Source organism: Callorhinus ursinus, unplaced genomic scaffold (genome assembly GCF_003265705.2).
Source record: "Callorhinus ursinus isolate GAN/ISIS: 27379988/994484 unplaced genomic scaffold, GSC_fseal_2.0 scaffold8, whole genome shotgun sequence".
Classification (NCBI taxonomy): domain Eukaryota; kingdom Metazoa; phylum Chordata; class Mammalia; order Carnivora; family Otariidae; genus Callorhinus; species Callorhinus ursinus.
In genome coordinates, this window is record NW_027397070.1 from 61,215,930 (window position 1) to 61,239,325 (window position 23,396).

At 40.8% G+C, this 23,396-nt stretch overlaps 1 protein-coding gene across 2 annotated transcripts in view; it reads right to left on the reverse strand.

The window, feature by feature from the left end:
• PPP4R3A (protein phosphatase 4 regulatory subunit 3A) overlaps window positions 1-16,259 on the reverse strand; it is a 36,373-nt gene extending 20,114 nt beyond the window's left edge. For both annotated transcript variants that reach the window (XM_025869465.2, XM_025869464.2), the window contains exons 1-3: window positions 16,118-16,259; window positions 5,016-5,071; window positions 1,385-1,483 (exon numbers count right to left, since the gene is read on the reverse strand). In XM_025869465.2, coding sequence (XP_025725250.1) covers window positions 1,385-1,483; window positions 5,016-5,071; window positions 16,118-16,259 — 297 coding nt within the window. The remainder of the gene's footprint in view (window positions 1-1,384; window positions 1,484-5,015; window positions 5,072-16,117) is intronic.
• Window positions 16,260-23,396: the final 7,137 nt, after the last annotated feature.

Genomic DNA, 23,396 nt, shown 5'->3' on the forward strand with positions numbered 1-23,396 from the left:
CAAACTAGAGCCAAATGTGGCCCACCACCAATTTTCATAAATAAAATTTTACCAGAAAAGAACCATGGCTGTTTATGTGTTATGTATGGCTACTTTCATATTACAATAGCAGAATTGAATAGCTGTTAAACTGTATGGCCCACAAGGCCTAAAATATTTACTATCTCACCCTTTACAGAGAAAATCTGACCTAGAGGGCTTGTTAAAATATAATTCAAATACAATTACTGGAACCTACTCACAGAATTTCTGATTCAGGGAGATCCGGGATGGGGGTTCCAGAATTTACATTTCTGGCAGTTCCCAGGTCATACTGCTGGCCTGAGGACCACACTTTTGAGAACCAATGAATTAAAGAATCTGTTGAAGGGGGCACCTGGATGGCTCAGTCGGTTGGAGGTCCGACTCTTGGATTTCAGCTTGAGTTGTGGGATCAGCCCCATGTCAGGCTCCATGCTCAGTGGGGAGTCTGCTCTCACGTGTACACTCGCTTTCTCAAATAAATAAATCTTTAAAAAAAAAAGTAAAGAATCTGAAGATTATTCTCTAATTAGAATAAATGTGGAGATAGAGAAACTGTCCTTAGGATGCAATGGTTTAAATGAGTCTATAACAAGAGCCAATGGCTTTGGCATATAATAAATGCAAAATAAGAGTGAATAATAAATGTACACCCGACAAGATTATGGAGATCATGTCATTAGGCCAAGGCACTAGAGTCACCAGGCAATTCCACTATCAACTGAGAACATGTAAGATGAGGCTGAAGAGATAGTCAAGAGTCACAAGAAGCTACTGAATAAAGTGATACGATTAGATTGGCATATTTAAAAAGGTCACTCCATCTGTGATATGGATTTGGGAAGACCAGTCAAGATGAAAGCAATAAAACAGGCAAGAAATGCTGGTGGCTTAGTAAACTGTGAGAGCAGTGAAAACAAGGGTAAGTGAATGGATTTAAGATTTATAATTAAGGGACTGAATGGATGTAAGTCATGAAGGAAGGATAAATAAAACCCCCAAGTTTCTGGTTTCAGCAACTGGATGACAGTGGCTGAGATGAGGGAGATGGGAAAATGAACAGATCTAGGGGAGATTATGTTTGGTTCTGGACTACCAAATCTGAGATACCAGGGAGCACTGAGGGAGGAGCTCTCAAACGCAGCTGGATACAGAAGTGTGGAGTTCAGCAAAGGTCTTAGCTGGACAGTTTAGGGTCAATAAATTGTACTTTCCTATAAATCAAACTTTTCACAGACAACAATGAATTTAAGAGATCAGTAAGAAATGCTATTTATTTAAAATCTTGGGCATTAGCTAAAAGCACAGCAAAAAAAAAAAAACAAAATACTTAGCATGTTGATTTTCTAGTTTTTAAAATTACCTGACATATTTTCTCCCAAATTTCATCACATCCAGCTTTTTCCTGAAAGCTAAGGGCCAAGTCATAATTTTCTGCTTCAGACCACACAATCAAAGTGTCCTTGAGAGAAAAGAGAGTCTGATTAACATCCATTAATCATCACAAACTACTTCCAAGTACAAGGCAAATGAACAAAGAAACAAAGAATTGAGAACAGTACTAAGCAACATTGATACTGTGATTGACAATGCCTTTTCACACCTAGTTCTGTTCAGTCTATAAAATGAAAACAATGTTTTCCTTAAGTTAACCAGAATATGAAAAGCACCACAAAGTGACCAATCTAAATGTACTAAAAGATACAAACTAAACATTATATCAATTCTTTGCTTGCATATTAGGTTACATTTTAAGCTCTAGTAAAACTGCCCAGAGAGGAAGTCTGAGCATTCAGTAACTATGACATGTCAGGAGGATGGAATTAATAACCAAAACCCCTTCTCCCATCTCTATTATCAGCATTGGATGTTCTTTACCTGAGACACACAAGGCCCATGAAATTATTGGTATATCTTAATATTTGAGATTTTATCTGGATAGCAGTTTTTTTTTTAAACTTTCACCAAAGTGCTATGGTTCAAGAAGCAAGATGCTCCTACCACCCACAGCCCCTCCTGTTCAGAGACTTTTATTTAATGATAGTTAAATTTAATTAACAGTTCAACAGTTTTTATTACGATGTAATCTCTGCAAAACACTACACTTACAGTACTGACACCATTTTATATTCCCTGTAGTACAGTCTGTATTCTACAATATGCATAGTATAATAAAAATATTTACAGGGTCTAAGGTATCCTTCCAAACTTACTGACAGTAAAATAAACATATACACTGTTTCAGAGCCATCAATCATTTCAAAAGAGAGCCCTCTCATTGAGAGAGGTTTGTGAATCATCTTATATATGAAATACTGAATAGCACTAGGGAGAGTTACATTTTAAAAAAAGAAGCCTGGGGGACGCCTGGGTGGTGCAGTTGGTTAGGCGTCTGACTCCTGGTTTCAGCTCAAGTCATGATTTCAGGGTGGTGACATCGAACCCCCCTCGTCTGGCTCCGCACTCAGTGCAGAATCTGCCTGAGATTCCTTTTCCTCTCCCTCTGCTCCTCCCATGTGTGCGCATGCCCTCCCTCTCTCTCTCAAATACACACACACACACATATAAAAAAATATTTTAAAAAATTAAAAAGAGCCTAACCTAACAGCGATCATGTAGCAGTTTGTCAGGCTGGTCCAAAGAGAAGAATTAGGAGAAATCAGTGTTAGAAGGATAGGAGTACAATATAAAGAAAAAAATAATTCAATCTGACTAATAAGTAACTAAAAGGAGCCAAGCAAAGGCTAGATGAGCATCTATAGGGAAGATAAAAGTTCCTATATTAAGAAGGAAACCGAACTAGACCATCTTTAAGGTACCTTAAAAAATGTTTACATGGAGGCAGTTTCTAATACTTTTCACTATCACAGATACCTCTTACTGTACACAAATGGATCCCCTGATTTTGTCGGCTAAACCGCATATTAATTCTTTTCAATTATGTAACTGTCAGTGAGGACCAGTAGTCTCTCACTGAACTAAAGGGATACCAGCCACAAGTAAATAAATGATAATTTGATTGGGCCGCACCACATTACTAATAGAAAAATCCACAATTTTTATTCCGAATTTTATAAAAGAGGTCAGACCCCTTTTTCCTATCTTCATGAACTTCTAGAGATCATAGATACCACGCAGGCATCTGTTCCACAGTGACTAAGTAGCTGTTCAAACTCAAAATAATTTATATTAACATTGTAAGATCAAGGGACACCTGGTGGCTCAGTTAAGCATCTGCCTTCAGCTCAGGTCATGATCCCAGGACCCTGGGATCGGGAGTCCCACATCAGGCTCCTTGCTCAGCAGGGAGTCTGCTTTTCCCTCTGCCTCTCCCCCTGCTTGTGCTCAAGCGCGCTCCCTCTCCAATTAAAACACACACACACACACACACACACACATAAAATCAACACACCAGGAATTAGCTGTGTAGCCTCCCTGAGTCTGTTTCTTCATCTTTAAAATGGGTATCATACATACAGTTACAAAACCGGTGATAAAGACCCACTGAAACAAGCCTAAAACCAGTATCACACTGGTAATAAGGTAGATTTAATACAACCATAAGCAATTACACTGGTACAATATAAATTCAGAATGATCTGTAGGCTTAAAACAGGGCACAACTAGACATACGCTCTTAAATGCCCATTTGACAAATTTAGAAGTTTGAAAATTTTTAGGAATTGCTCTTCTGTTTTCCTTGAAGAGTCTAATTTTCACGAAATCATCTTATTTATCATCCAACAACCTACAGCTTCAGACATAGGGATTTCTTCATTCATCCTCAAAACAGACTTGTTCTTTTTCTTCAGATGTGCTTTTACTCTTCAACTGACTGAAACCTCAAAATACAAATTTACGTATTTAAGTACAGATTATCAAAGGCAAAATACTCTAGTCTCCAGCCACTCCAATCAAACCAGTTTTCTTAACACTAAATGCAACAAAGTATTAGTAGACAATTAGACTATCAAGAAAATATTTCATATTGTACCAAATGTTTTTTTAACAAATAAATCACCATTAAGCAGACTTACGAGTTAATATCAGCTTTTCTATATACTATCTGTGTGACCTCAAGGAGGTCACAATCTTCAGGGATCATCTAATGCACAAAATAAAGCCAGCACTAACTTCCTTCTAGCAGTATTTTAATGGTCAATGATGAAGCAAAGCACTTTATAATTTATTTATAGAGTAATATATTCATAAAGTAATATACACATATGAATGTGCTAACAATATTCTTTATTCTAAATTTATTTTATTTCTGTACCTTGAGAGCACTGAGGGACTGACACCGCCTTCACTGACTTTGTACAGCACTCAGTGTATCTGGGTGCATGTGTGTACGTGTATTCTGAGTAAACACCTTTCGATGATAGTGCTAGTAGGTCTACCAAGTAGAGAAAGATTTACTTTCAGATATTCCTTGTTCATCTGAAGGGTATGAGATAGAATGTACTAAAACCAAAAGATGACTTAACATCATTACTCTATTATCATATTCTTATAACGTCCTATTCAGGCTATGCAAGAAATCAAATTTTTACCTACACGAGGTTGCGTATAGGGACAGAAATGTCCTTCTGCACTAGCATCTACAATAGCAAAGGAAGTAGTTTCTACCATTTCGTTATGTTAACAGCTGATTATTAGTCAGTGGTCACTTTTTTTTCTTTAGATAGAAACAAGAAAGCTGTATTGTTTTAGTTTAAACTTTTGAGTATTAAGTCTTAGTTACGAGAATATATGGAGCAAAAACTTAGCTTAACTGGAAGCAATTTTTTGCTGGCTCAAGCAAGTTTAAAATAAAATGATTGCTTTAGACACCATAGAGATTGGCTAAAATCATGTTTTAGAATTAGGCTGGGAAAGTATGTTTTAAACTGTTTTTAATTTTTCACTGTAAGGAATCGATGGTAAATTTTCCCTTAATCACCCAACTGAGAGAATAATATACAAAGTAAAACACAACATCTTCAAAATTTTACCTGTTGTTTCTGATATGCAGTGTTAGGATTTATTTTGGACTCTAAAAGTAGAGAACCTGGGAAACAGAAAAACAAAACATTCCGTTATGTAATTGCAAAGCAGTGTAATTACATTCCATCACATACACGCACACTTCCTTTCCTGAACACTTGATACACATGTAACTTCAGTTAAGGAAATAGTATTTTAAAATCAAGTTTAAATAGAATAAAACCTGTAAAGTAAACATGCATAAAGCACTTAAGGAGGACACGATTATCTGAAGAGTAAGGACTGGATGGTAACAGAAATCTAACAACTTATGGGCAGCATAGGGCCGTGAAACAGCACAGCATGAAGCCAGGTGACCTGAATTTAAATCTCCAACATACATTATGACTTGGATACGATCCACTGCCCCAGTACAGCCCCACATTACACTTCACCTTCAGAAAGTCTTTTACTTCTGTTACAGAATTATCACACTTCATCTTCAAATGATCATTTTTTTCCTCATAGTAAAGTAATTTTAATTTGCATTTTTGTCTTTTCCCTGGCCATAAGACTTGTGATATTCAGAAAATAACTACTGTTTTATAACAAAGAGCAAATTTTAAGACCAGCTTTACGCCTCTCCCTTCACTCTAGTTCCAGTTTATCCCCAAAGTACTATCTAAAGACAAGTACTGCCCCACAGTGCTTAAGCAGCAACAATTTTCTCTGTAGCTGTCCTTCATCCAAATCTTTCATTTCTTCTATTACATGTCACCATTACTTTCCCATTCCAAATAGTGGCTAGGCAGCTGAGAAAAGGGTGCTTAACATTCCCAAATTTAATTAGTTTCCTTTTATGTTAAAGTTCATTTACTAATCTTATGATACTGTCCCATTTAGTGATTTATTGACCGTTCACTCCTCTGTGCTCAGAACAGTGCTAAGTGATACCGAATACAGTAAAATACCAGCATTTACCAAGATGTAAGGACTTAATTTGCAAACACCCTGTGCACACGAACAGCCTCCCATTTCACTTGAATCCTCCTACTGTGTCTAGCACAGATAAACTTAACTCCAAATGTGTCTTATTCTTTCTATACTTAAGGTAACTAAACAGTCTCCATATTTTTCCCACCTGTTACCCCCAATACCCCATTTTTTAGGTTTTTTTTTTTTTTTTTACTATTTCTGGCTGAGGTTCAGACAAGTATCCTCACATTCTAGAAGAAATTTGTTTTAATCTTTCCTCTTCTCCCAACCTTTGCCATATTAATTAAAATAAATTTCCAGTGCTTCAATTTTCTTTATGCACAATTACTGGTTTTATTTTAGTAATTATAAAGAGTTGTCTACTGAGGCATTCATAACAAGAAAAAGCAGCAAGCAAATGAACTCAATGTCTAGAATCCCTCAAAAGTATTAAGTCTCCAACTTTCTTTGTAAATATTCTTCCATTGTTTTTTGTACATACAAGAACAAAAATTGCAATCTATATCATTTCCCAGTGAAATCAGAGTAGGTCTGGTATATTATGGATCAAACTTAACTTTTTCTGGCAAATAATTATACTTAAAATGTGGTTTCTAGGAGAAAAACATTCCAAAAAACTACTCTGAAATATATCATGTCCTGAAAAACAATCCATCTCTAGAAAACTACATAAATAACAGAATGAAACAACTAGATTACTTTAAAACATTCAGAAGATGCAAAAGGTCTAGTGTCCTAGTGTCCTAGAACCAAACTAAGTAAGGCTCTTTAAAAGTTAAACCGCACAGGGGCGCCTGGGTGGCTCAGTCATTTAAGCGTCTGCCTTCGGCTCAGGTCATGACCCCAGGGTCCTGGGATCGAGCCCCGAGCCTGCCTCTCCCTTTCCTCTGCCAGCCTGCCGCTCCCCCTGCTTGTGCTCTCTCTCTGTGTAAAAAAAAAAAAAAAAAAAGTTAAACCGCACAAAACCACACCTACCCAAAAGAAAATACTGGACATCACTGATAAATGATAATTGGATATGATCAAAATCAAAATCTGTGCTACAAATACCATTAAGAATGTGAAAAGACAACACAGAGAATGGGAAAAAATATCTGTAAATCATGTATCTGATACGGACTTTCTATACAGACCTCTGACAACCAAATTTTAAAAATCGGCAACAGATGTGAATAGATACTTGAAGACACACAAATGGACAAATGAACATATGAAAAGACACTCAACATCATTAGTCCTTAAGGAAATACAAATCAAAACCACAAATAAGAGACCATTTAATACCTGCTAGGATGCCTATAATCAAAGACAGTGCTGCCAATAACAAGTGTTGGCAACCACATGGAGAAACTGGAACCCTCATGCATTTTGCCTGTGGGTATGTAAAAAGGCATCCACTTTGGAAAACAGTTTGGCAGTTACTCAATTGCTAGTTACCAACAATTCCATTCCTAGGTGTATACCCAAGAGAAATGAAAACATATGCTCACACAAATATGTGTACATGTTCTTAGCAGCATTTCTCATAGTAAAAAAGTGCCAACAATCCAAAGGTCCAAAACCTAATGAATAAAATACTGGTCAGCTACACACAAAAAATACATGCCAGATGAACCTTGAAAACATTACAAGTGAAAGAAACCAGTCACAAAAGACTATATATTTTATATAAAATGCACAGTGTGCAAATTAGAGAAAGATGTGTAGATTAGTGGTTGTTTAGGGAGGAAAGGGGGAGTGAATGGGTAGTGACTGCTAATGGGTACATGACTTCTTTCAGAGAGAACAAAATATTCTAAAATTAGATTGTGGTGGGGCGCCTGGCTGGCCCAGTCAGTAGAACATACAACTCTTGATCTCGGGGTTGTAAGTTTGAGCCCCACGTTGGGTATAGAGATTCTTAAAAAATTAAAAAGACTGTGGGGATAGTTGCATGACCCTGTGAATATACTAAAAAAACAATGAACTATACCCTTTGAATGGGTGAATTATATAGCATATGAACAATGTTAATTTAAAAAAAGGGTATAGATATTCATACAGTGGAATACCACACTGTAATGTTAATGAACCAAATACATGAATGCAACATATATGACTCTTATAAACATGAATGAAAGAAACCTCAGAGAAAAATATGTACCCTATAATTCTATTTACATAAAGTTCAAAGAGTAGCAAAAATTAATCTATGGTGCTAGTGGGCAGGGGGAGATAATGACTGTGAAGGGGACATGAAGCAGGCTTCCTGAGTGCTGGTTATTTTGTGAAAATTCACCAAGCTGAATACTTACCATTTGTGTAACTTTCTATTATACTTCAAAACTTTTTTTTTTTTTTAAGTTTAAGAGTAGGGGTAAACAACATATGGCAAAGAGGGGTGAAGTTAGCACTTCAAATTGTGCTTTCAAGAAACACACCTGAAACACTGGGTGTCAACTATACTTCAATTAAAAAAAGGAAAAAGGATGGGGTGCCTGGGTGGCTCAGTAGGTTAAGCATCTGACTCTTGATCTCAGCTCAGGTCTTATTAGTGTCAGGGTCAGGAGTTCAAGCCCCATGCTGGGCTCCATCCTGGGTGTGGCCCGTACTTAAAAGGAAAAGGAAAGAAAGAAAACCACACACCTGGCTTGGCTGCTACTAAAACAAAACAAAAACCAGCAGGGGTTAACTATTATTTTTCAAGTACCAATCCCTTTTGCATTTGCTTCGAAACTCTCCATCAAGTTACAGGGTCAGGGAAATTAGAAAAGAAAAATCCCAAACCGAAAGCTGGAAGTGTGCCCTCCCAAAGCCCTAGCTAAAACAAGAATAAGTAGATAACTGGAAGCTTCTGGTATTGGCAAGTTTTTCTTTACTGGGCCATTCAAGATGTTAAGGAAAAATATCTCTCCTGAAACACATCACAGACATATCCCATGGCTTTGGTCTAAGACACCACCTTAGGAAGTCTAGCTCTGGTCCCCAAATACCATGCTCCCTAGGAAATCGGTAGGCTGTAGAGGTTGCAGCATGGGAAACTGCCTTTTAGTTTGGGGGCTAGGATAATAACAAAGACACATTTCTAGTTTTATTTCTAGGCCATCTATTAGGTTCCCTTCCCCCATCTCAGTTTCTACTGGATCAAGTTATCAGTGCTTTTCCAATCAAGAGAAAAAGATCCAGTTGAGTGTTAATATGCATTAACACAATCCTTTCTCCCAACAAGTTTACTTGTATCAGTGGCTATAGCTAGAGTACTGGGAACAGCAATTCCATCCTAGTAATATATGGGTATGGCTGGGAATGTAGAGTTCAACTGTAGGTGAGAGGCATTTATCATGGTAACAGAGACAAGAGGAGAGAAATGAGGAAGATGGTCCTTAGTAGCAGACCTCAAGCAACATATCGCAGGAGGTACAGATGGTTCTCATTAAGGGGAACACATGCTTTTGATACAGGGTAGGTTCAGTTTATCTTAATAACTGAAGCACATATGCACAACGGCCCCCACCCAAACTTATTTGAGAAACATACCTATCCTCTCCAATAAAATAGATGCCCTTATCCCCCAAGAAGAATTCACTCTCACCCTCTCCATGACACCTCCTCCTCACCATCTGACAAAGACACTCCATCACACAGACCAAAGAAGAGCCTACACAGCAAACCCCAATATCAAGACTTGAGAAAGGCCTTCCCACCTTCAACCTAAACACTTGGAAAGGAAATACGGAGACACAAAGAAACATCAGGACAGTGATCAAACTAAGGGGAATGCATCAATACATGTAATTCACTTTGTCATTGCAGAATCCATTCATTCAGACCACGAGCAAAATCAACCATCTTCAGGTGAACTAAAGAGTATTCCTGCACAGCAAGTGCTTGTGAGTCTGTTCCATAGAAGCTCTGATAGGCCTACAAGTCCATATTTATACACATACTTCTCCAAAAAATAAAGAGGGTCCTTAATTAATTCTGGTTTACTATTACTACAGTCAACTTTTTGAGAGGGTCATTTTATCTTTCTCTACCAAGCTTTTAAAACATAGTCCTCTTTAGGGGTGCCTGGGTGGCTCAGTTGGTTAAGCGACTGCCTTCGGCTCAGGTCATGATCCTGGAGTCCCGGAATCGAGTCCCACATCGGGCTCCCTGCTCAGCAGGGAGTCTGCTTCTCCCTCTGACCCTCTTCCCTCTCGTGCTATCTCTCATTCTCTCTCTCAAATAAATAAATTAAAATCTTTAAAAAAAATAAAAAAAAAACATAGTCCTCTTTGGTTCAACAGTTCTAGGAAATTAGCCTACATCTTCACACAGTGCCAAGTGTATGAACAAATAAGTCACTAGCAGTGTCTGTAATGGTAAAAATCTAAAAACAATCTCTACGCCAGCTGTTCTCAATGTGTGGGACCTCAAGGAGTGTGGAAAATCAACACTATTTTCATAGTATTACTAGTAAGACGTTATTTACCTTTTTCACCCTTATTTTTCTCAGGGTCTATACTGTGTTATTGCAAAAGACTGAATGCAGAAGCAGGTTAAGAATCCTTTTTTAAAAATTAAACCAGACATTAAAGAGATTTGTAAAACTGTAAAACAGTGACGTTCTTCTCACTGAATTCTGACTTAAAAGCTTTTTAAATTATTAGTTTTAAATTCTAATGTGGCAAATATCAGTAGCTACAACTCACATAAACAAAAGCTTTTGAGGATCCCCAATTTTAAGAGTAGAAAGGTATCCTGAGGAAGAAGTTTTCACAAATGCTGTTCTAATGCCACCAACAGTGCACTGTGTGAATTAAATATATACAACGAAAGACTGTGCTACTCTTAGATGACAGATCTGTGTATCCTGACATAAACAGATGCCCCAAATAGACAAAAAGGAGGTCTATATACTCAGGAAATGGGGGAACAACGGTATAGGACGGGAAATGCCACCCAGAACATCACCAAGACAACTGCGAATAGAAGCCGTCAAACACAGATAAGCAAAGATGGACAACATTTAGTACAATTACGAGTATACACAATTTTAGGTCATTAAAAATGTTCCCTCCCTGCTTCACAACATCTTTGTTTTTCCTGTAAAATGAAATGTGAGAGCTTTTCTTGTATTCTGTTGCCAATCCCCAATACACCTCTATCAAAACAAACACCTCCAGGGAATGGGGTGAGAAGTAGCTGGTAGTGCAGAGTGAAATATCATTCCAAAAGTGTTTAAATCAGAGAACTACAACTAGTGCCTGCAGCCTGGATCCAGCCAGCAGACAGCTTATTTGAGTCATACTCTAACACACATACTCATATACTGAATTCATGCAAATATTTTAAAATGGAAAGATTGTACATTAAAAAAAAAATATCTAGATTTCTGGCTGAGTGCAGGGAAAAAAAGACCACTGAACTATCCAATCAAATAATCAATACAGGAAGACTTATGGTTAGAAAAAATAACATGTCATAGGGTTGTTGCATTAACTAAAAATTCATATTGAAGTGCCTACCCCAGCATCTACTACATAACCAGCATCCAATACTTATTTTTCTTAGAGCATGGACAAAATATCATTTCATGAGCATCACTAAGCTGTTGAACAGTAGAAAAATTAGTAATGATAACAACGATCCAGAAACATGTTAGAACAAAAGGTTAGCCAACAGGTTTTTACACTGCTTAAGAAAAACATTTCAGTATATAATATTTAGGAACCATTCCAAGAAAACTGTTAAGATTTTTAATCTTTCAGATACAGTGTTTTTTAGCTAGAAATTTCACTTGTTTAGGAGATAACACTTCCTTTCACTGGAGAAATGAGATATTAGAGAGTTTCTGTAACTTTTATGGTTCTATTTTCAATATCAATCTACCAACCAATCAGATTCAGGTAGTTACAGAAACATAGGTCCTGGTCTTAGTTTAGATTTGGATAAATACTTAAGGATTTCAGAATGACAAGATCCAGCTCTGTCACTCCATAGTAAGCAGTTCAACATCTAGGCATTGCTGATATGTTGTCCTTATCAATGCTCAAAACTAAGGGCAGGAGCTTAAGTACGGTGCTTCATTAGTGGGAAGAAAACACCATCAAAAATGAATCGAAGTCCAAAATATCATCTGGACAGGACACTAGTGTAGGCTTTAAACCTAGTCTGTGTTCCCGCTCCTGATTTTGTGGCTCACGATTATACACGGCATTTAAAAACTGAAACGAAGGCTTGGGGCGGGGGTAGCTTTACATTACAAGGTCCCATGCCTGCATCAGGCTTTCACTACACTCAGGCCCTATCACCTATACCCAGCGTGGCTGATGGACTTCAAACTGTCAGAAGTTACCACACACAGATGATAAATAAGGGTTTGCTTACCCTAGGCCTAGTAATTTTCTACAAAGTAGGTCTACATAAGAAGAAAAAAAAGGGTTTAAATGAACTTTTCGAAGTATTTCTCCCAGTACTGACACTGAGCTCTTCTCAGTAGCTAAATCTGGAATGCTTACTGTATGCGAGATTCTATACTGCTTACTAATTTATAAGAGCAAAAAAAAAAATTGCTGGTACTTATCTCTGTTCATTTCTTTCACCACAACAGCCCAAACAAAACAAAACAGGCTTTCCACCTAAAGTGCTCTGACCTCCTTTTCTAATTATAGTGGGGGTGAGGCACTACCTACAACCAAGTTCTACAAGAGGCAGAGGTACAGGATTCTAGTTTTTACCATTAGCTAGCAGTACTAACTTGAACAAAACATTTCCCCATGTCTCATTTTCTTCATGCCTCAAATAACACTGAAAATTTAACCTTTTAAGAGGCAACTCAGGTAACAGATGAACTATTCTGAAATGTAAAAATTATAAAACTTAAGGTAAAAACCAAATATAAGAACACTATTCTTGATGCTTGGCAAGTAATCCAGAATAAAGAGCATGGATTTGATTTTATGTTAAAAAGACATCCTTCAGTGTGTGGAGAAATTCCAAAGTCTTTATCAATTCTAAAATTGGAAGGTGGAAGTGGTAAAAACCATAATGCAATAGCAGAATTATTTGAACATAAAGTGACAAGGCAAGTAAGGGACGACATTACCCTTCACGCAACCTAACGGGTACAGCATAAACTGAAAGAAGAAAAAAACAATACCAAGTAATTTTTTTTGTTTGGAAGATGGAACTTTGCAGGTAGCTGGCTATGACAAAAACCCGAGAAATGAGGTAATCTATCTTCATTAAAGGGCTATGTTCCTACAATACACTTTGCCAGTAGGAACCTACTGAATAAGGATGCAACCTAGAGGGGCGCCTGGGTGGCTCAGTCGTTAAGTGTCTGCCTTTGGCTCGGGTCATGATCCCAGGGTCCTGGGATCGAGCCCCGCATCAGGCTCCCTTCTCAAAGGGAGGCCTGCTTCTCCCTCTCCCACTCCTCCTGCTTGTGTTCCCTCTCTTGCTGTCTCTCTGTCAAATAAATAAATAAAATCTTAAAAAAAAAAAAAAAATGCAACCTAGAGAATGGGTTTAGTAGCTTGGCCGGACATCTCTCTCCTCCAAGGAAAGGTGAGCTACAGAGCTGCCAAACCATCCAGTTCAGAGGAAAAAGGCAGACTTACTCAGAAAGATGTGCGCTGTTAACAGGGAGGCCACAAGTACTTCCATTCAGTAATTACCTTCCTGATTTTCAGTTTAGTGTATAAGCACCTCTAACAAGATAAAGGATTCATTTTATGGAAAATCAGAAATGCTTTCCACTTTGCTCACCACAATAAAAAGAAAATTCTCAATTATCCCATAATGGAGAATGGGAGAAGCAGACAATAATGGATGACCCAAACTAGCAGTCTGTATAAAAACTCCCACATGGCTTGGACATAAACTATAATTTTAAATATCTTTAGGCTAAAAATTCTTTTCATGTTCTTTGAAATAAACTTTGAGCCTTTAAGTATAAAGCAGCAAACGCAAGTAGGACAGCAGTAAGGGATTTTAAAACACACTATAAACAGTTAATGATTATTAATAAGTCTCAAGCCAAAGGCTGTCTGAGCCTCAGTTTCCGCATCTGCAAAATATGACTAATAATAGTACTTTTATCAGCAGATACAAGTAAAGAATCTCTAGCACACAGTAGGCACTCAATAAATTTTGATTATCATTCCTATTTGGAGTTTTCCTGTTAGGAAAAAACAATCATCAAACTAGAGATTATTAATGACAGTATTTCGTAAGTATGCTGCAATCCTCTACGCCCACCATTCTTTGGATTTAGTTTTCCTTACATCTTAAATTAACAAGGGCACATCAGTTACATTTATTTCAGCTCTTTTTTCTATCAATATGTAAAAATAAAATAGATAAAAAATTAAGGCCTTTTTGTTTTTGCCATTCAACCTGTTTCACTGCAAAGTCCCAAACTTTCCCCAAGGGAGGATGGGAGTTTAGGGGCTATTTCCAAAGTGGTAAAAATAAAAATGGGAAAAAAACCAGATCCCTACATTAGTAGGTTAGTAGAGTGGGACTCCCTAGGATAGTATGACATTAAAACTTAATGCTTAAAAACACTTTAAACAAAGGACTCTGTATAATGTGTCCAATTAAGTATGTGATGTGGTTATTCGTTAGTTATGAGATTTCAAAGAATTGATCACAAATCTACACAAACTTTCATCTGGAAGTTAAATGAACATACAAAGCCCATACTTTTCAACTCAGTATGTGAAAAGTTTTCCAAACATGCAAAGAAGGAGATGTGAGAGTAGTTGGTGACTATGTGATAAACACATACAAAAGCACACCAACACATTCAAACTTGTATTTTTAAGATGCAAATAAATAGGCCTCAGAAAAATATACTCAATGTATTCAAAATCCTTTAAATGCCTCTGAAAGGAAGTTAATTTCTCTCCCATTAAGTTATTCGGGATAGTCTTATAAAGATAACCTGTGGGCAATATAACTCTAATTTACAATTTTTCAATTCAAATTGAAAATCAATGTCCCTAGAGTCTTTAATTACAGCAGGGTGAGTCTTGTTTGTTTTTCATGAAATTGGGAGTTCTGGGTTGAAAGTCCAATTAAAATTCCTTGAGACGAGTTTGTAATAATTCAGATACAGAACAACTACAATTGTAACAAACAAATAGCTAGAGTGAAATTATAGACTAATGTAACAAGACAGGTTTTCCAATTCAGAAGAAACAATTTGGAAATACTTTCACGTGATGTGAACATTTTAAGGGAAATTCAAGGTATGTCACAGAGGGAAGTGGCAAACCCTAAAGAAAGTTTTGAAAAATGTGAAACACTTATTTTCAAACGACTGGGTCTTTGAACCGTAAGGGCTATTTCAAAATATGCGAAGCATAGGCACTACAGCAAATACCAAAGGTTTTAAAGTTATCTGCCAACTTCTCCTCACCTGTTAACTGAACCAAATTGTGATTTTTCACTTAAGTAATCAAAAAAGCTCGCATAAAATAGTTCCACACTTGCAAGACGTTTACACAAACTGTACACAAAATTCTGCATTAGTGAAAAAGACAACACTGGGAAACACAAATCTATCTTCTCAAGATAAAGAAGCATTTTCTCTGCCGAATGCAGAGTTGCCAGATCCATGAACCGGTGTTGCCAACTTGCAACAGGATCAAAAAAATGTAGCAGAAAAACAGTTTTAAAAGGGCGGGGGGGGGGGGGAGGCCACAGCAAAACGTTCTCCAAAGAGTGAAACACCTAAGAACTTTCTTCGCTCCGAGAAAGTTTCACGCCTGCTTTACAGATGAACTAAGGCAGAAGATCGGATTAATCAGTGCCTTTCTCAAGGTCACTCTAGTGCAAAAGAACAGCACGGTCCGGGCTCCCGATCCTAGGCCCCCGACCTCTCCACACGCCCAGACGGCACAGCTCAAACGTGCTGGGCTCCCCTCGTCCCCGCAAGTGCACCCAGGCGCTGGCAAGAAAAAGACATTTCCAGCGCTCTCTATGCAGCTCACTCCGAGAGGACTGGGGTGCTGGTGGCCCGCCCTCCCCCAGAGCGGCAGCCGCCCCCAGCCCCAGCCGCCCCCTCCGTTCTCTTAGAAGACCAGTGGCCCCCCAACAACCAGGTATGTGGCCCGGAGCCGTGGGGGAAGGCAAGGGTCCCGCCGCAAGGGGCTTCACTTACCATCGCTCTCGGCCCTGACGAGCAGGGACATGCCCTTCAGCCGCTCCACGTAGCCGGACGACACATGCCCGGTGCCCCGGTCGTCCCACTGCCGGTCCTCGTTGAGCGTGTAAACCTTCACCCGCCGCCGGGTGTCGGTCATCGTGCCGCCCGGGGGCCGGGGCAGAGGCCCCGGTGGAGTCGCCCAGGAAGGGGGGCCGGGACACGCGGGAGCCAAGGCGGGAGGACGCCCGCAAGCGGAGGACTCACGGGCCTCACTGCCGCCGCTGGCCGCCGCGGGACCGCGGGACCGCCCGCATGGCCCGCTCCCGGGCCCGACCTCTGGGCCCCGGTCTTTCCTCGCCTCCGACTCCTCAGCGCTATTGTCCAAGCCCGGCGAGCCCGGCCGCCCCGAAGAGGGGCGCGCAGCGCTTCACAGCCTCCCGGCCCGATGCGGCAGGAACTCGGAGCGCCGGTCACTGCCCTGCTCCTGCCTCCGCCATGATCTCCGCGAAGCAGCTTCCCGCGCCGCCGCCGCCTCCTCAGGCCGCCGCCGCCATGTTTTCCTTCCTTATACCTGGCCCTGCCACCGCAGCCAGTGGCTCCGCTCCGCTCCTCTGCTTCAAACGTCCCAAGCCGAGGGGCGTCTGCTCTTCCTGCAACTGCTACCACTGCGCAGGAGACTGCGAGAGCCCCCAGGCGCACAAGCGCTCCTGCCTCCTGGAAGTCCCTTTCCCTTGGCCGCCGCCGCCGCCGCCTCTTCCGTCTTCCTCACACAGCCAAAGCCGCCGCCATCTTGGTTCGCCCCTCAATAGCGGCGCGCGGGGCCACCCAGGCAGCAGCTGCAGGGGCGGCCCGTTGGCCCCACCATTTAAAGAGACAGGAGCGAGGTCGGGAGCCTCGCTGCGGCGGAGGCTTCGGACGGAGGCGGGAGGCGGGCGCCGAGCCGCCGAGGTGGCGGGAGCGCAGGGAGCGGAGGAGGCGGAACGCTGGTCGCGCCGGTGACGGCCCGGGGCTCCCTCGCGCTCCCTGCACGCACCGTCGTGCGAGCGCGGGGCGGTGTGTGCGCCGTCGCGCCCTGTGTTCGTCATCAGCCCCGCTCGGGGATTCGAAAGGGGCGTGGAGCCCGCCTCCGGCCTCGGCGCGCCTACCCGCCGCGCGCCTGGCGTCTCCGGCTCCGAGGGCGGCCGTCTTCCCGGTTCCTCGCTGTCCGGCAGCCGCAGCCCCTGCCTGCCCTACAGGCGCCGGGCTACGTCGCCCTCGGGCTCTCCCGCGGCACCTCCGCCTCCCTGTCCACGAGTGTCCTCTCCTGGGCGCCGGAGCCTCGCGGACTTGGGGCGTTTCTCCTTCGCGGAGAAAGTGAAAAGCTTCCGGGAAAGGCCGCAGGTTTGCGTGGCGAGGGCAGCCGCACGTCTTGGGAGCCGCAGTGGGGCACGCACTGGTATGGCGAGTCTAGAAACGGGACCGCTGGCACCGAGCCCGAAGTGACAAGTCTAAAGCCTCACCTTACAGTCCAGCTGCTGCCGCCATTCCTTTTATTCTTTATCAGAACTGTTCTTTTCTAGTCCTCCATGTTGCAAAAAAAAAAACTTGAAGGGCTCACGAAACCAGACACGGATATGATATTGTATAATCGGGATGAGTAATTCTCAACGTGAGATGTTAAGCACTGCTAATCTTCACAAAGGAGTCAATCTCATTCCAAATTCTCATTCACACGCAAGTAAGAGCCGCCGTTTTAGGGGCTTTTAATATTTACGAGGCTGTCGAGGTCATTGCTGCCCACTAGAAATAAAATGAGCCACATGTAATTTAAAATTTTACAGTAGCCACTTTTTGAAAAAGTACAAAGAAACTGCTGAAACGTATTTTAATGAGGTATTTTATTGAATGCAGTATCTCCAAAATATTAATCATTAATATAAAATTAACGATATTTTACATTCCTTTTTTTGTACAAAGTTCAAGATGCGATGTGTATTTTACCTCTGGCGTAAATTTCTACTTGGAAGCCAAATTTTCGTTGGAAATTCCTAGTGTGTATTTAGTTTATTAAATTTACAATTGGAAAAGTAGATTCACATATTCAAGTTATTCAGTTTTTTTCCAAAAACATTAGTTTTTAAATGTAAAATTTAAAATTAAAGGTTAATACTCAGTTCCTTATTCACACTAGCCACATTTCAAGTGCTCAGTAGCCACATGTGTTTAGTGGCCACCATTATGGCAAATTCAGGTGCTTTACATCACCAGGAATCTCATCTGAAACCTGCAAATGCAGTTTGACTTACACCCATCTATCACGAAGAGGCCCTGACGGCATGACCAGTACTGACGGGTTTCCCAGGATGTGGCATTTTCTGTTTTAAAATCAGAAGTTGGGGCCTGCCTTCCTCACTGCCAAATACAAAGAGGTGCTTACAAAGAACAGTTGGAGACTTTCATTTTTTGCAAACAAAAGGGGAAAATTATAAAAATAAAACAGTTGTCTCTAAAAAGTAAAACAGTAATTTCAAGCATCAGGGCATGACGGCAATTTTGTCCACTTTTGATGCAGTAAGACATCATTAAATTTATTTATATTATTACTTGATCCCCAAACCAAACGTCAAATAATTTGTGGAAAAAATCAACTGGATACACTGCCATCACTCTTACCTTCATTCTAAAACTCTCTCTACATTCTAGCTGGTGGTGCTGTTGTCTAAGTAAATATACAATCTAGCCAACCAAAATGTTTTTATTTCTACTATTTGCATTTCTCCCCAATCTAAGTAAGAGAAAGAACTTGAGCCCCTTAGAGAAAACCCCTCTCCTGAAAATCAGCCCTTGTCATGATGGCAGGTGTTGGTAGGAGGGAACCTGCGGAGTGGAACACTATAAAACTGGTGTCTAGGGGCGCCTGGGTGGCTAAGTTGGTTAAGCATCTGCCTTGGGCTCAGGTCATTATCTCAGGGTCCTGGGATGGGGCTCCGCGTTGGACTCCCTGCTCAGCGGGGAGTTTGGTTCTCCTTCTCCCTCTCCACAACCCCACTTGTGTTCTCTCTCACTTGCTCTGCTCTCTCTCTCTCTCTCTCTCAAATAAACAATCTTAAAATAAAACTGGTATCTACTCAGGAGGCAGGTGCTATGATGTACAATGTGCTCCTTGAGTGGATTCTTTCATAGCCAAGCCAACTTCCCAGGTAAGAACAAGCCAAGCACTTGAAAAAAGAGGTCTAGAATGAACTAAATCATGGTCTATAAAAAGCCATTAATGTCCTGTCACCATGCAAATCTGTCTTGAAAAAGAAGACCCAGCTCCCGAGACTGCTTTCGATCTAGGGGAGGAAAATCAGGTTGGGGAGAGGGGAGAGGTGACTGATGCCAATATAGCCTTTCCTTGTTCTCTACCACAGCTGACAAGTCTCCTCTTTCACGCTTTTTCGAGACCGTGTCAAAGAGTGCTTTATTTGGTTGAGATGCATGGGTAGTTAATGAAGATTTGAAATGAGGTGTCTGCAAAACAAGTTAGTCCAGAGCCATTTTCTAATACTTCAGATAAAAATTTGAGTCATTTTCACTTTTTTCCCCCCACCTTTGTACTTAGTCCCTCACCAAGGCCTGCTGACTTTCTTCTCTTTCATATCCCCTGGATTTGATTCTGCTGTTTTATTTCTTTGGTCATCACCGTAAGATTTGTTGTACCTGAAATTCTCCAACTCAGTTACAAAAGGTGACTCCAGAAACTGTTGATACTCTGAAATGGAATGGCTCAGAGCCCTGTGAAGACCATTCCCAGGCACTAGCAGAATATAGCAGCATTAGCGTCAGCATTCATATTAGTTTGCAGGGCAATGAAGAACCCAGAGACTTCTTTCAGTCGGCCTGCTACCAAGAGAGTCTCCTGCCTATCTCCCAAGCCTTCATGCAGGACATTCCATGCACCCAGAAGTAAAAGCAAGCATTCCTGAAGACTGGCCAAAGGAAGTAGTTATAGCAATAAAGAGAAAGAGGAGATTGGATATTGGAATTATCCATGGGGAATGTCAGCATACACATGCTTTCTCAGTTTTGTACATTTCCCTCAGCCCCTTTCTGCTGTTTGCTAGGTGTTCAAATAGCTCTAGCTCTGCATATTATTCAGGTGATGCCCAATGTGGCAATCATGCCTCACAGACCTCTTTTTATTTTTTTTAAGATTTTATTTATTTGAGAGAGCACGAGTGGGGGGAGTGGCAGAGGAACAAGTAGGCTCCCTGCTGATGTGGGGCTCAATCCCAGAATCCTGACATCATGACCGGAGCCAAAGTCAGACGCTTAACTGACTGAGCCACTCAGGTGCCCCCCCTTGCAGACCTCTTTTTACAAGCAACGTAATTCACCCAGGACCCCAGCTGCTGCGCTCTGAAATTTATCACTGTGCCTGCTCCCCACCAATGACTGGATTCAACAGGATACTAAGGCAGGTATTCCTGGGAAACACCTCTTCTGTAGGCTAACTTGGGCTCAAGGACTCCAGCAGCCTTGTCAAACTTTCCTTAGGGTGCACTACATTCTAGAATGCTTCCATCCAACCTTCTCTCTCTCTTAACTTCATTCAGAGTTGAACTCATGCCTCTCCCAGCCATTCTGGCTCTCTATTTCCTTTTACATAAGTGTTTTCTCTGATAAAATCCTTACATGCTTAATCTCATCTTGGTGTGTGCTTTTTGGAGGACACAGACTAGCGCTAAATTCAGCTCTTAGGCACAGTAAGTCTTTAAATGTAAAAAGAGATAAATCCTGATTTATCCACAATATAAGATTTTAACTGTGGGACACCTGGGTGGCTCAGTTGGTTAAATGTCTGCCTTTGGCTCAGGTCATGATTGGGATCGAGTCCTGCATCGGGCTCCCTGCTCCGCGGGAAGCCTGCTTCTCCCTCTCCCTCTGCCTGCCGCTCCCCCTGCTTGTGTTTTCCCTCTCTCTGGCAAATAAATAAAATCTTAAAAAAAAAAAAGATTTTGGGGTGCCTGGGTGGCTCAGTCGTTAAGCGTCTGCCTTTGGCTCAGGTCACGATCCCACAGTCCTGGGATCGAGCCCCGCATCGGGCTCCCTGCTCCTCGGGAAGCCTGCTTCTCCCTCTCCCACTCCCCCTGCTTGTGTTCCCTCTCTCGCTGTGTCTCTCTCTGTCAAATAAATAAAATCTTTAAAAAAAAAGATTTTAACTGGAAATGAGAAAACTAAAATTAACTTACACATAACTACACTTATGTTGAGGCCTGCTGGATTATATACTGAGAGTTGATATGTATGTTCTTAATGTATTTGATTTTTATAATGTTTGCTAAGTTGTACAGAATGAGAAGAATGTTTCTAGTACAACTATCACTTTGTTCCTTCTAAGATTTTTCCTAAGAATTCTGATTTCTCTCTAATATGAAAGGTTTACAATACAAAAAGAGATTGTCTTTTTTCAAATTTACATCTGCTTGAGTCTTAAGAAGGACTTCAGGATGAAAAGATCATGTATAGCCTCCCTGCTCTCATCTGAGTAGACCAGATTCCTCTTAGATCATGTCAAATCTGGATTTTTTTTTTAAATATCTGACACTTTACTCATCCCTAAAGGGGCTGAGTTGTGTTAGTTTCACATCTTTGGTGACCAGATCACAAGGGCTCCTTATTTGTAGGAAGTGCTTCATGATAGATAATTTTTTCAGATTATTTGGCAGAGAAGAAATAATATAAGTGTATTTTGATTGTAAAAATGCATCCATACACTCCTTATTCTCAACTGGTTTTTCCGCCTTTTGATAACCAGAAAGGTAGTATAGGTGGCCAAGTATGATGGTATCAACATGAAACCATGAAAGGTATTTATTTAGCTATATTTAAATCAGAAATAAAATGTTTGTGACTTAGTTTTTGTCACTCCAAATATTCTAACTTTGTATTTGAGAATTATATGGTTATACTTAAGTGATGCAAAAATTCTGTACCTTATCCCTTGGCCATAGTGGTTAGGTTAGTACTTGACAAAAGCCAGGACAATCGAAATGTTGCCTGGATTTTTCAGACTATCACTGAGAAATACTCTTACCTCCTGAACATGACAACTAGAAAGGTGTGGTATAGGGCTGCCTATCCCCAGGTTCCCTGCCCCTCTACCCCACCCCCAATGTAGATAAATATGTCTGCATCAGAGAGAATGAAGCAGAACATTCTTTTGGGAGTCCAGTTATCTCCCAAGCCAGACCAGGTTTGTTGAGGTTCTGAGATCTGTTAAGAAGGGAGATGAATACAGGTTGCCTGAGTCGCTCAGTTGGTTAAGCCTCTGACTCTTGATTTCAGCTCAGGTCATGATCTCAGACTTGTGAGTCAGGCTCTGTGCTCAGTAGGGAGTCTGCTGGAGATTCTCTTTCTTCCTCTACCTCTGACCCACCCCCATGCTCTCTCGTGCTCTCTCTCTAAAATAAAATATATATATATATATATTTTAAAGTGAGATGAACTTGCCCTTTCATTTATAGCCTACCTTGGCCTCTGAAACTTATCTTGTATTGTTGGTAGTAAATGCAATCTCTTTCCTTAGAGTTCCATGAGTAAACATCATCTAAAGTAGTTAAAAAACTTGCTTTCAAGTTCTTTGACATTTTTCCCCACTAAAAATGGAGTCTCTGTCTCTTCCTTTTAAATGTGGGCTGGCCTTGAAGACATGAACAGACATCTTTCCAAAGAAGACATCCAAATGGCCAACAGACACACGAAAAAGTGCTCAACCTCACTCGGCATCAGGGAAATACAAATCAAAACTTCAATGAGATACCACCTCACACCTGTCAGAAAGGCTAAAATTAACAAGTCAGGAAACGACAGATGTTGGCGGGGATGTGGAGAAAGGGGAACCCTCCTACACTGTTGGTGGGAATGCAAGCTGGTGCAACCCCTCTGGAAAACAGTATGGAGGTTCCTCAAAATTTGAAAATAGAGCTACCCTATGACCCAGCAATTGTACTACTGGGTATTTACCCCAAAAATACAAATGTAGTGATCTGAAGGGGTACGTGCACTCCAAGGTTTATAGCAGCAATGTCCACAATAGCCAAACTATGGAAAGAGCCAAGATGTCCATCAACAGATGAATGGGTAAAGAAGACGTGGTATAAAAAAAAAAGAAGAAGAAGATGTGGTATATATACACGATGGAATATTATGCAGCCATCAAAAAAACTAAATCTAGCCATTTGCAACAACATGGACGGAACTAGAGGGTATTATGCTGAGCGAAGTAAGTCAATCAGAGAAAGACATGTATCATATGACCTCACCAATATGA